The sequence below is a fragment of the Equus caballus genome, chromosome 25 (assembly GCF_041296265.1).
Source record: "Equus caballus isolate H_3958 breed thoroughbred chromosome 25, TB-T2T, whole genome shotgun sequence".
Classification (NCBI taxonomy): domain Eukaryota; kingdom Metazoa; phylum Chordata; class Mammalia; order Perissodactyla; family Equidae; genus Equus; species Equus caballus.
In genome coordinates, this window is record NC_091708.1 from 18859211 (window position 1) to 18873576 (window position 14366).

Genomic DNA, 14366 nt, shown 5'->3' on the forward strand with positions numbered 1-14366 from the left:
TCCCATCAATGGCTTTGCTAAAGTTCTTTATTTAGACCAATGGAATCATCTTTGATGACTGTCCATATCTGAGAGATCTTCAAATCCAATCCTACAACCCTGTAGTACCTATGTTCATCCTATCTTTTTCATCCCATTGCTTTCTGTTTAAGTCTTCATTGCCTTTATGGGCCCTGTCGCAATGGACCACTAAGTCATGTCTCCCATTCTCAATCAATCCTCCATACTGTCAAAAGACCAGTCTTTCTAACCTAAGAGCTTAACCTTATCACATCATAAGAGTGTGATAAAATCTTCACTAACTTTCCATTTTCCACAGAATAAAGCCCAGTATTACAAAATTCTTGACGATCTGGCCTTCTCAAACCATTTCACCTTCATCTTTTACATGAATGATAATCAGTGGTCCTGAAAAGATCTCTCCCTTCTCTTGCTTTTGGTAACCAAATTAGCAGCAATTGCTTGCTGGTTTTGAATTTATTTTCCCATTTAATTATCACAACAAACATATGACGTAGATATTGCTGTGTCCATCTTCCACACAAAGTAACCAAAACACAGAGAGGTCAAGTTCAGTTTTCCAGGTCACACAGCTAAGAAGCAAAAGAGTAGCAATTCAATCCTAAGTTCTTTGATTGTAAAGCCCATTATTTTTTACAATACCACATTACCACTCCAGTTACAGCAATAACTAAATTAACCAGTATTGACATTGTAAATTTTCCACAAATTTCCATAATTTTTTTCTTTTTCAACAGGAGTATACAGAACATTATGTAGAATAGTATGCTTTGAGATTTTAATGGAGAATGAGGCTGTTGAATATTTTATTTTATTGTGCTAATGAGGGTTCCTTAGAAAGGATAACGAATAGGATTCTTTGAATTAATATTCATTACCATCTGAACATTGCTTCTCACTTTGTTGACAAACCGTTTTGTTTGTCATGAAATGTCCCTATTGCTTCTTCAATACAGAGGCATTCTATGTGTTGAGGCATTGATTATTTCTTATATGGAATATATCATTAACCTTGACTTCCAGTATCAGCTTTTCATCATATTTAAAAAGTAATAAATAATGCTAACCCCATCCTGTTATTACATTCATTAAAATAACAAATTGTGAAATGTAAAACGACTAGTCATAGGTCATAAAAGAATGAGAGATCCTTGGTGATCTAGTGTCTGTGTTGACTCAAATCAGGCAGAGAAAACTACAATACTAATGCCTATGATCCTATCAGAAGCCTAAGTGGCCCTCACAAAGTGAGGTCACCATCATAAGCTTTGAGATATTTGTTGAAGTCAATTGCAGAAATGTATCCACTTGGAGATAGTAAAACCAAGGCCAGATAACAGAAAATTTTAAAAGGAATACAAACTTTCCTTAAGAAGACTCCATATAGAAATGGAGGCTTGTGAGTCTTGGATACTTTTTCCCTTCTCATCCATAGATCAGATTCACCCTGCCCTTATGCAGGCAGTGAAGGCGAATCTCTGAATGAAGGTAGAACAAGCGAATATGACTAGTTAGAATTAATAATTGCCTTAAGTCTTATCACTGTGTTAGCTGTTACTTATGTATACTCTCTTATTCTTTCTATTATCTCCATTCTCTTACTGTTTTATTACTCTTCTAGTGGCCATAGATCATTGTTTTCAAGGATTATCATTGGATAGTGATAGGTCAATCCATTGACTCCAATCTATCTGCTGTGTTGATGTGGCTGTCACCCTTTGGACAGACTACATAAATCTTTGGTATACTTTTCTCCATTGCCCTAAAGTTATCCCAGAACGTCTTCTGTCTCTTTCTTCTATACCAATGGGCAACCCTCATGTGGGTCCAAGCCATCATGATTCTATTGACTTGGTGACAACTCCATGATACATAGCAAACAAGTTTTGCGCATTGAATTCATGTTTACTCATCTGGTCTGGAGGGGATATACAAACACTATGAAAGCTACTGAGAATACATTTTTTAATTCCTTCTATACTGAGGTTTACGTAGTAAGATATATTCATATATTTCAACATTTTATACCAATTTAGTGGGTTTGGGGTATTACAAATTATTTAAATGTAGATATCATATCTTTTCTTTCTAAGTGCTAATTGGTTTATTTATACCCTTGCATTTAACGAACCACGTGTCAGGGAAAAGCACAATTAAAAAGGGTACTAGTAGTTTTACTGAAACATCCTGTAGCTTCTTTGAATTTATAAAATAATGTCAGCATCCTAAGACCAACAACATACCACTTAATTCTCTGATATTTTTTCCTGACTTACACTCCTCTACACCAATTCTATTCAGGATATATTTGTGCAGACCCTTTACATTTGAACATAGGCATTCACATCACACACATATATCTACATGAACAGATATATCCACATACGTAAAACACCACCACAAATTTACAGAATATGTGACTATTCCTATTAAATTGAGCTATGCTGAAAACAGGTTGTATTAGTTTGCTAGGCTACCATAACAAAATACCACAGATTGGTTAGTTCAAACAACAGAAATTCATTTTCTCATAGCTCCAGGGACTAGAAATCTAATGTGTTGGCAGGTTTGATTCTGTCTAATTCCTCTCCTTGACGTGCAGATAGCCACCTTCTACGTCTTTCCTTTGTTTGTGTGCATCCCTGCTGTATCTAGGCGTGTTCAAATTTCTTCTACTTATAACAACACAACTCAGATTGTATGCAGGCCCACACTAGCAGCCTCATTTTAACTTAATCACTCCTTTAAAGACCATATCTTCAAATAGAGACACATTCTGTCACAATGTGTCTAGGGACACAATTCAGTCTAAAACAGAGGTTAATCATAAATTAACTAAAATATCTACTAGAGTTCTTATATTTGTATATTACATTTATACAATTTTAAATACTCAACAATACAATAACTTAATGTTTAAAGTTATATCGACACTCTATAACTCAAAACAAAAATTTAAATTTGTCGTCATGAGACCTATTTGTATAAGATTTCAGATATGCTTATGTAAGACATATCTATATTATCTTAGAGTTTCAGTGGTCCTTCAAAGAAGAGCTTAGGAAATCACACATCTCATTTAAAATGAGTGTATTCCCCCATTATCCCAATATTCTTGTGTATACTGACTGCTACATAGCTTTTAGATAAATGTTAATTGGCATTATTTGCTATTAGGGCTGAAAAGAGCACAAAGAAGTTGCCTAATCAGTACTTTCTTCACAGCTGCTTTCACCTCTTTGTTACGTAGACTATAAATGATAGGATTCAACATGGGGGTTAATGCACCATACACCAATGCCATAAATTTATCAATTTCCTGTGAATCCACAGCTGAGGGCTTCAGGTACATGGAGAGAGCTGTCCCATAGAACAAAATCACCACAGTCAGGTGGGCTGCACATGTTGAAAAGGCTTTTCCTCGACCATCTGCTGAGCTGATTCTTAGGATGTTGGAGAGGATAAATGCATAAGAGATACAAATGAGGAGCATCGGCATAGGAAGAAGAAGTATGCTGATCACCAGCATGATTAACTGCACCTTGGAAGTGTCTGCACATACTAGTTTCAAGACAGCCAGGATTTCACAAGCGAAATGATTGATGACACTATTTCCACAAAGAGGCAGCTGTAGCACAGACATTGTTTCCACAAAGGCAGTGAGGCAGCCTGTCACCCAGGAGCCAGCTGCAATCTGCACACAAATCCTCTTGTTCATGATGATGGGATATCTCAGGGGGCTGCAGATGGCCACATACCGGTCATATGCCATCATGGACAGGAGCACACACTCAGTGGAGCCCACAGCAAGAGAGAAGTACATCTGAGCGGCACATCCTGAGAATGAGATGGTGTCTTTCCCTGAAACAAAGTTTGTCAGCATTGGAGTGAGTGCAGAAGAGGTGTACCAGATGTCCAGAATGGAGAGGTTGCTGAGGAAGAAGTACATGGGTGTGTGTAGGCGGGAATCCAGGATGGTGATGGAGATCAGAATCATATTACCCAGCAAGGTGATCAAGTACATTAGCAAGCACAGCACAAATACAGTGATTTCCACTTTGGGATACTGAGTAAATCCCAGGACAATAAAATATGAAATGACAGTCAAGTTTGTCTTGATCATCTTATTCTTTCCTGTTCTTCTGTAGTAGCGAATAAAAGTATACAGTGTAGATATTTAAAATTGTAAACTCTACCAACTTTCAAGAGGTTTTCATTTGGGGTACTTTAAAAGGATCATTATCCTGGCAATATCATATTAATTATTCACTCATGCATCCAGTATTTATAGAATACTCTACAAGTCACTGAAGATCTAGAGCTGAATTATATAAAAGTGGCTCCCAGGGAACTCACAGTAAAATATAAGACCCAGTCAAGTAATAAATAATCACAATAACGTGATATAAGTATTCCCCAGGGTACTCGGCAAACACAGAGTAAGAATCCTAGTTCTTTCTTTGGGGTGCTACTCAGTGAGATATTTTAAGACTTGGCTCAATAAAAATATGCATCATATCTAATCAAGTTAAGGACCAGGGAAGCTTTGCTGGGCCAAGAACAATTTTTTGTAAAAGTTGCAATGAGAAAGGATTTGGTTACAATTCATAAACCCACAAATTATGTAAGATAACACAGGGATATGCTGCACAGTAAGGATCATAAATAGAAGATGGACAAGAGTCCAATCACTACAACGTTGCCTGCTTTCTGTCTCCAAGGAGGCATTTTTGAATACGGAAAATTCTTGAACCCATACTTTCTCAGAAAGAAAATCATTTTCAAAGCTATGTATTTTAAAGTACATATCTAGTTACTTGCAATATATCTGACAATTGATCACACATGGAGACGTGTTTAAAAACCACAGTCCTACTAGATAGAGTTCACATGAAATCAATCACAAATACAGATACCGCACATTCTCATTGTTGCCTAGTCCTCCAACCTCATCTCCCAACAGTCTGCCTCCACACTCTGGTCTGCAACAACCAGCTTCTGCATCCTCATACTATGATCCTTCTATCTTATCATTTAAAATGGGATGAGTTCAAGAAACAGAGTTTGTCTTGGTTTGCCTCCCACAAGACCTGAACTACCAGCAGCAATGGTGCCATCCTAATTTGGTTTTGGTTCACTGAAGAAAATGCTACTGAGATGTCATAGTAGGCACAGTGGCAAATCCAGCTGGAATCAGTGAGAGCCGTGTTTGAATAAGGACTTATTTTATATTTTTATTTAAAAATATAATTTAAAATTTTTATGTCTATAATCTACAGCCTGTCTACCTGGAGAGCCCTTCCTTTCCAGTTCCCATCTTGTCCTTCTTGAATATTCTATCCAGTCATCAGAACTGTATGCCATAGTCTTAAGCGCGACTTCATTCTTTGTACATACTTATTGTTATTCAAGTGTAACACACTGAACTATACCTATATGTGCATATCCCTATTGCTGGCTCCACTGCACTGTGAGCTTTTCAAAAGCTTGCTCCTCACAATACTAGCAAGGTAATAACTCACATTTAGGATTTTTAAAAACACTTTGCTGCCTTGAAAATGGTAAGTTTTTGATACATGTTAAAAATAAGTACGTTTTCACTATAGGTCTCTGTGTCAACATAAACCCTGAAGAATTCTCAACTTGTCATTTACATATGCAATCTTATCTACAACATTAAAGAATTAGCTGCTTAAGAAACAAAGCTGATGAGCTCTTAACTTTAAATATTTGATGTAGAGTGAGGAGGAAAAGACAATGACCACTTGTACTCTTAAGAGAGGTAGAAATGGTTTCCAAACAATTGTCCTCTGTAGGGAATCAGAGCTCTGTCCTCTGAGTGTGAGACCTGGACTCCAGATCCAACCGTGCTACTTACTGGGGTGCAAAGTTAGGCAAATCACTTGGAATCTTTGAAATTTGGTGTCCAGTCTACACAAAGAGGATGATAATTCCTATCCTGTACAGATCTCAGAGATTTAGGTAAACTTGTTTTAAAATCTCCCTCTACCACCCCAACTCCACGGCCTCTCTAATATTTCAGAGAATCACAAAGCATTTGTGATTTCCTGGTCTCCCTGCTGTCTAGAACCACAATTGCCTGTATACTGCTCCAGTGCTCGCCCGCAGTGACTCAGATAATAAACTTCACACCTTCTTCATAATCTATTAAAATTTCAACCCCCAATTCAGAAGAATGAGAGTTAGACATTTCTGGTCACCGAAGTCTATTTTGGTCAGCACACACCACCACTTCCATTGAGGGTTTCTCTAGTGGTCTTCCCACCCAGCACCCAGTGTCCTTGCTCTAGCTCTGGCTCCTCTCTTGCCCTCCCCTTTCTCTTCTCACTTCACCACTCTCTTGTCCTCCCTTTCAGAAACAAAGCTCTGGAGTCTTCTCCTTTTCTCATGCAGATTGAGTCCCCATCATTCCTTACCCTTGTCTCACTTCTTTTTCAGAGTCTCACCTGTCCTGGATCATTTTATGTAGTTACTTTCTCTTTTTCTAAAATAATTTCTGATTCCAGTGCTGAGATAATTAAATGTTTTCTAACACATTCCACTCCTTCTTTTCTAGATATCACAGCCAGAATAAACTCAGAGAACTTCTGATCCAAACGTCTCATTTTAAAGTTGAGAGATGCTTGAAGGGCTTTGTGATTTGTTTGAGGTGAATGAGAAAATCTGGAGCTCATAGCCAAAAGTTGTATCTGACATTCAGGACTCATTTCTTCAACTCAATATTTTCCCTACCAACCAGTACTTCTTTTTCACAGAAATACCTCTATTCTGGTTTCCTAACCTAGGTGAAACCCATCAATAACTTTTTTTATGTCTGAGAATAGAGAAAGAGATAAATAAGGTCTGCTCCCATTTACCTCTTCACATGTAATGAGCATCTTCTTTCGTGGTTAAAGTATGCTTCAATTTTTAGTATTAAAATTGATCTTCAGCACAGTCTTTCTTCTGAGTCTGGTGCAGTGCTCAAAATAGTAAAAGATGCTGAATTTTGTAATTATGATCATATTCTATGAAAATTGTATTAAAGTCAGTTGTGCAGAGGTATTTCTATTCAGAAGATTCCAAGAAAAAAGCATATGGATGTTCTTGATTTGGGAAAAATCAACCCAAACCTTGCCTGATTCACAAAGTCTCAACATACATAGCTCCTATTAATTAAAAGCTTAAAAACGCTTTCTTAAGAGAAATCATGACATGAAGATTTCTTCTGCCAAAATCACCAACTGTGATCTGCTCCAAAAAACTTCCAAAGGGTTATCTCTGGAACTCAGACTACTAAAGTCTCCTGTTGCTGCTAGGGACCTTCCGAATCCCTTAACAATTTGATGTTATGATTCTGAAACATAAGGAAGTTAAGAAATTCCCAGTGCTCAAGGGAATGATTCTCCAAGTTACATTCACGAATTCAGGACAAAAAAAAAAAAATAGGTAAATAGTTTCAAATTATTTCAAGTCATTTAGCCCAGAAAAGGGCCTGAACTTGGGCAGCATACTGGAGGAGACAATTTGCCTATTCCGTTTCTTCTGTAGATTGCCTAAATTACACAGCAAACATTGCAATTAATAGAACTATAGAAATGCCTTCCCCTCTGTCCTCTGAGCTTGCAAAGTAACTTATTTATTTTCAAAAATCTCTCCAAATATCTCAGTTATCTGAGTAATAGAAGACAAAACATCCTTACTGAGCATTTAAATGGCTGCAAAGTAAAGGGAAAGCATTAATCAGATACTTTATGACTATGCAATGCCCCTTGAATACACTAAGTTCCCAGCACAATATTTGTGTTTTTATAAAAATTATATAATAATCACTGAGAGAGTAATGCAATAGAATTAGCACTGGACGTAAAGCAAAGGAGTTGTAGATTGAACCTCATTTCAACTATTGACTAGCCAAGCAATCTTATATAGTTGTGGTACACTAATCACATTAATGACTTCAATTCTTCACTCCTTCCTAGGCCCACCTACTCTGATTTTGGCCCTCGGAATGTGACTTGATTTGGTCACTGGGCATTACCAAATATAACGCAAGCAGAGACTTGCAACTCACTTACACCATTAGGTTAACCCTCTCTCTTCCATCTCTACTATTGTCGTGAGAATATGTCCTCGTTAGCCAACCGGAGGATGAAATGCACATTAAGCAGAACTGAGTTATTCCAGTTGCCACAGCCAAAGCCGTCCCAGGTAAACCAGGAGTCAGTCAATCCCCGACAAATGAGTGAGCCCAGAAACAATCAATAAGCCAACTCATGGCTGATTTGAGAAGCAAGTATAATTTAGTTGAGATTGCCTGGTTCCAGCCCAGATAAGCTGTATCTTGTCAACTTTAATAAATGTTTATTTTGGTATGCCACTGAGATTTTATGATTGGTTATTCTGCTGCATCATTGTACCAATATAAGACTGAGGTGTCAATAGATGCTTTCATTACCAATCCAACATTGACCCCCCTGAACATTTCTCATTCTTAAAAGAATCACAATTTTATTCGTCTATCCCATTTTTATCCATAGAATATTCTGAGTAGTCCGAGCTTCCTACCTTACTTTCTAGAAGCCTTACATTGTTTACCTTCATATTGGGATATGGAAATAACTCAATCCACCTAGAATTAATTTTTGTGTGCAGTATGAGGCAAAGGTCAAGATTTACTTTGTACTGTGTGGATACCATTTGACTCAACATTATTTATCAAAATGATCCCTTCCCCTCTGCACTGCAGAGTCACTTTTGACATAAACGAATTGACCAGGTATGTCTGGATCTGTTTTTGGCCTCTTGATCTGTTCCAGTAACCTATTTTTCTATCCCCACACCAATACTACATTGTCTTATTGGCTATAGCTCCGTAAGACTTGATTTCTGATCCTCTGCATTTTTTCTTCTTTATGGATGGTTTGGCTGGTTTGGGCATTCATAATTTTAACATCTGCTTATCAATTTTCACAATATACCTGCTGTAATTTTTATTGGAATTGCCTTGAACCTACATGTCAATTTAGAGAGAATTGACATCTTTATATTGTTGAATCTTCTAATTCATCAGGAAGATGTAGCCTTCCATTTACTTTGGTCTTCTCTAATTTTTCTGAATAAGGTTGTATTGGTTTCTTTTCTATAAATGTCTTGCATATATTATGTGAAATTTATTCACATACTTCTATGTTTTTGGTGCTATGATAAAGTGTTTGTGCTTTAAATTCAATTTTCTACTTTTTTGTTACTGGTATGTTATGATTTTTCTATGCAAAATTTGTATTCAGAAATCTTGCTAAATTCACTTATTAATTCCAATAGTTTGTAGGTCATTTGGATATTCTCTGTATGCATAGTGTCATTTGTAAATAATGACAGATTTTACTTTCTCTTGTTTATAGCCTTTGTCATTACCTATAGTACTGATTATGAACTCCAGTACAATACTGAATATAAGTGATGACAGCATACATTGCAACCATCTTTTATTTCATTTATTATAAATACTGATACATATGAGTTTTTATCTAGTGTTTTACTCTTTCTTTTCTATTAATCCTAAGTGTTACCTTTTATCCTTTATCCCCCCTTTCTTGCTTTCTATGGAGCAAATTGTCATTTCCCTTTCATTTGTTTATTTTTTTTTTTTTTACTTTTTTGGGGGCAATGCTAATCTTAGAGATAGAAATATACAACCCTGACTTATAAGCTTATAATATATATATTGATACTTTTATCACTTTCTAGAAAATGCCAAACCTTTAATTCCACTTAACCATTTCTAGTTTTTGTGTTATTTCTATTATGTCTTAATTCTACATATAACTTAGAAGCCGAGAACATTATGATTATTGTTTGTTATATTTGATATTCATTTAGATTGACCTATATATTCATCTGTCCTCATGTTTATTATTCCTTACTGTTGGATTCTATCTGAGCTCATTTTATTTCCACCTGAATAGTTCTCCCTGTATGGTTTCTTTCAAGGCAAGCCTGTTAGAGACAAACGATTTGTGTGTGTGTGTGTGTGTGTGTGTGTGTGTGTGTGTGTGTGCTTGGAGAGGGCTTTGGAAGAAGGGGTCTGGAAAGATTTTCATATTTTTTTTCACTTTTGAAGGATATTTTCACTGAGTATATAATTATTGGTTGGCAATTATTCTCTTTCAATGCTTTAAAAAGTTGTTCTTTATATTCTAGCATCCATTGTTTCTGTTAAGAAGTCACCTTTAAGTTTCTTGCTACTTCTTTGATGAAATGTCTTTGTTTTTTCCTTTGGCTGCTTTTGATGTTTATATTTATTGTTTGTTTCTGAAGTTTTACAATGAGGTTCATAAATGTGGCTTTCGTTTCACTTACCTTTCTCAACATAGTAGATCTCCTTGAGTTTGCGGCTTGATGCCTTTCATAAATTTGAGAAAATTCAGTTTTAGCTATTTGCTCTTCTACCTCATTTCCTCTTTCTCCTCTCCCTCTGAGTGTTCAGTTATACATATGTTAAACTTTTCCAACATGTCCCATATAACTCTTAACTTCTTTCTATATTTTCCTTCCTTTTTCCTCTCCATGTATCTGTCAGGATACTTTCACCTGGTCTATATTCCAGTTTGCTAAGCCTTTCTTCAATGTTGTCTAATACATGGTTAAATTCATCTATTTAGTTCCTAATTCCAGTTGTATTTTTCAGCTCCATAGTTTATACTTGATGTTTTAATATTATTTCCAATTCCCCAGTGAATTCCTTATCTTGTTTTCTGTGTTGAGGGACATGTTAACATCAGTTGTTTTAAAATCTGTGTATGATAACTCCTGTATTTGAATCATCTGAGAGTCTTTCAATTGTCCATTTTTATCTCTTGACTATGTATCTTTGCATGCATGGTAATTTTTTATTAAGCGCCAGATACTGTATATGAAAAAATGCAGAATCTCTGAATGACATTTTATTTACACAAAAGGAATTCACTTTATCTTCTAATAGAAACCTGGAGAAGGGGAGATTGCCTTATGTAAAACAGGGATTGAGAAAATTTCAACTTGGATTTCAGATTTTGTAAGGCTTAGCTAAAATCTGGTTCATCTCCTTTTTTAGATTTATCCTTCTAAGTCTGACATGAGACCCTAACATTTATATGAGGGAGCTTTCTCCTTCATGGGTCTCAGACTGCAACTTTTATCTCATAAGCTCTTGGGACTGCTGGTCTCATCTAACATTTTAATCCCTTTTTGCTTGATTTCCATGTCTCCTACTCAGAGCAGCCTAAGAATCAGCAAATGCTTCAGGCAGAGAACCAATGATAACTGTTGGGCTCACTTATCTGTACCTCCCTTCAATTCAGGACCTTGGCCTCCCTTCAATTCAAAATGTGATGCCTTGGTAGATCCAAAATTCAAGTTTTTCTTCCCAGACCAATGAGAATGCCAAAATCTATTCTCACTTTTCTGCCTCTTAGCAACATCTCTCTGCCCAGTTTCTAGCCTGCCAACAGACACAATGAAGAATCAGTAAATACCAAAGATAAAAAAAGAAGAGAACATATCATTTGGTTCACTTAAATGAGCTTCCGTTCTCTCCAGGATCTTAACTCTTCATATCCTGATTTTTCCATTGATCTTACATACAGAAGTTTTACTAATTTTTCTCATCAGATCTTATAAATTTTTTAGTCTCTTTTTATTGCTACTTCTGCCATTTTCTTGTCTTATGATTTTGACCAGGACTACCAAGTCTATGTTAAATAGTCACTGTAAGAGTGGGCATCCTTATCTCTTAGTCTAGATCTTAATAAGAATGTATACACTGTCTCTATTAATTTTTAGTAAATAGTAGTAACTTGCCATAGGTTTTTGGTATATAGTTTCTTTTCAAGATTAGGAAGTTAACTTCAGTTTGTGAACTGCAAATAATTTACATGAAAATTATGAATTGAACTTCACCAAAATTATTTCCTACATCTCTTCAAGTAATTACTTTTTATTTTCTTGATTTATTGGTGATGTTTATCAAATGTTTACAGAAGGATAATCCGTATGTCAAACAACAGTAGTTCTTACTTCCTTGGCTTCTTATGAATAAAAGCATTTAAAATATATCTGGCATAGAGTAATCAATACACGTATAACTATTACTATTGTTGCTAATAAAATTCTTAAAAATGAGGATTGTTATTAATATTGCTTCTTATTTATTGCATTGGTGGTTTTCAAAGTATGCCCCTTGGAATCCTCTAACAACTGAATTGAGGGAGGAAGAGTGAATAAGGTGCTAAAGGGAAATGCTTTTTCCTTCCCTGCAAACCATTGTAACTTCAACCAGAGAAACTTTTGTTTGTTTTATATATTTTTCTTCTGCATAAATTTTATTTGCTAAAAAATAATGGTTAAATATAATTGGTTTAGTTAAATGTATATATTTTGAATAAAAACACTGTTATTACAGTTGATCCCTAAGTGATAGTTCTCTCATGAGGTGAAAATAAACAAATTAAGTGGGGCCTACAATACACAACATTACATATCTCTATTAATGATAAAATTAGCTTTGTAAATACTTTTGATTCATTTCTATTAAATAAAGCACATTTATTGAGCAACTACTTCCACATCATATTAAGGTACATACTGGAGTGATGTAAAGATATGTCCCTTCAATGGGGCTACTGTCTTCAATGAGGCTATCTGCAAATAGGTAATGACTGTGTATACTACTAGCAGACCATAATGAGCAACAAAAAGAGACTCAACTACACAGGACTGCATTATGACCTGTTGAGTGCTAGACACTTTTGCCTTCATGGGCCCTTTCTTCCATCAAATAATATTAAAAGTTATATTTTACATCTGCATTGGTATAAAGATATATATGCTAATATTATATATTAAAACTTAAAAATTCACTGTTTTACTTGGATTTTAAAAGAAATCAAACATTTTCATAGGCTCCTAACAGTATACTAGGCTTACTGGGCCTAGGGGATAAGTCAGCCCTGCAGCCAGGGGTCAAGAATTCACATACATATAAAATTGTGTCAGGTAATATAAATGATGCATACTAACCAGGAGTAACATGTTAATTGGCAACTAATATTCATCTCCAGTGACAAGCAGATAAGAGAGAGAGGAGGGTACTCTGGTAGAATGGGGAACACGCTTCAGATCTAATGGGTCATGTGTAACTGACCTTCATGATGAAAATGGGTCCAATGTTTTCAAATATTATAATGTATTTGAAGACAAGCTGAAAGCATAGATTTTTATCCCATTTCTCCTGCTTTTAAAATGTTGTCTTCTAATTCAAATTTAAAATATGGTGCAGGAGTCACTGCCAAAAAAAGTCCACCTTTCTGCTGCCTCCAGGCTCTGGGGCACTGATTTGCAGTCATGTGTTAAGAGGCAAAACTAGTAGGAATGGTAATAAACTGCTTTAGGATCCAAATGTCCTATAATCAAATATCTTCTCTCTTAACCCTGAGAAAATCAGGTTAGGATTCCTGCTCTACTGGCCTGGATTCACAGAAAAAAAAATTTCTCTCATAACTATATTGTTGTATCTAAATAGATAACTATGATAACACAGAATATGAATCTTAAAAGAGAAGTTCTTGCAGACACTGTATTAACAAATTTCTGTTCTGTCATCCACAGAGTGCTGTTGGAGAAAGTTGGAGAAAGGGCATATGTAATATGGAGATGACCAATGATTCCATGTTGACAGAATTTGCCTTAGTTGGGCTTTCTGTCCACCCAAAGCCCCAGACAGTTTTTTTTGTGCTAGTTTTGTGTATGTATGTGATGATCTTGCTGGGAAATATAATCCTCACCTCAGTAATTGTGATTCTCACTTGCACACGCCCATGCATTTCTTCCTCTGTAATCTTTCCTTCCTGCACATTTGCTACACAAGCGCCTCTGTCCCACCAATTCTTGACAGCTTCCTGACAGGAAGGAAAAGGGTTTCCTTCTCTGGGTGTATGGTGCAAATATTTCTCTCCTTTGTCATGGGGGCCACAGAGTGTGTGCTTCTAGGCATGATGGCACTTGACCACTATGTGGCCACCTGCTACCCACTGAGATACACTGTCAACATGAGCACAGGTGCCCACATGCCTGTGGAAGCTGGATCCTGGGTCGCTGGGCTTGTGGACTCTGGTACAGACATCTCTCGCAATGCAATTACCATTTTGTGCTAACAATGTCATTCTAAGTAAACTATGTAGGCATTTTGTCATATGAACTCCCTTAATAAAGTACTACCTTTTCTTTTTCATGCAATGTGTATTATATTGTAGAGCAACAAGTTTTGTTTGCCAGCTACCATAACTTTTCTGGATTTGGTACATAAT

General features: G+C 36.1%; 1 protein-coding gene and 1 pseudogene across 1 annotated transcript; one reads left to right on the forward strand and one right to left on the reverse strand.

Annotated features, from left to right (window-relative positions):
- Positions 1–3184: 3184 nt before the first annotated feature.
- Positions 3185–4144, reverse strand: OR13F1F (olfactory receptor family 13 subfamily F member 1F). Its single transcript, XM_023629785.2, has one exon. It carries the CDS (start codon positions 4142–4144, stop codon positions 3185–3187), a length of 960 nt encoding a protein of 319 aa, XP_023485553.1.
- Positions 13708–14256, forward strand: OR13AB1P (olfactory receptor family 13 subfamily AB member 1, pseudogene; annotated as a pseudogene).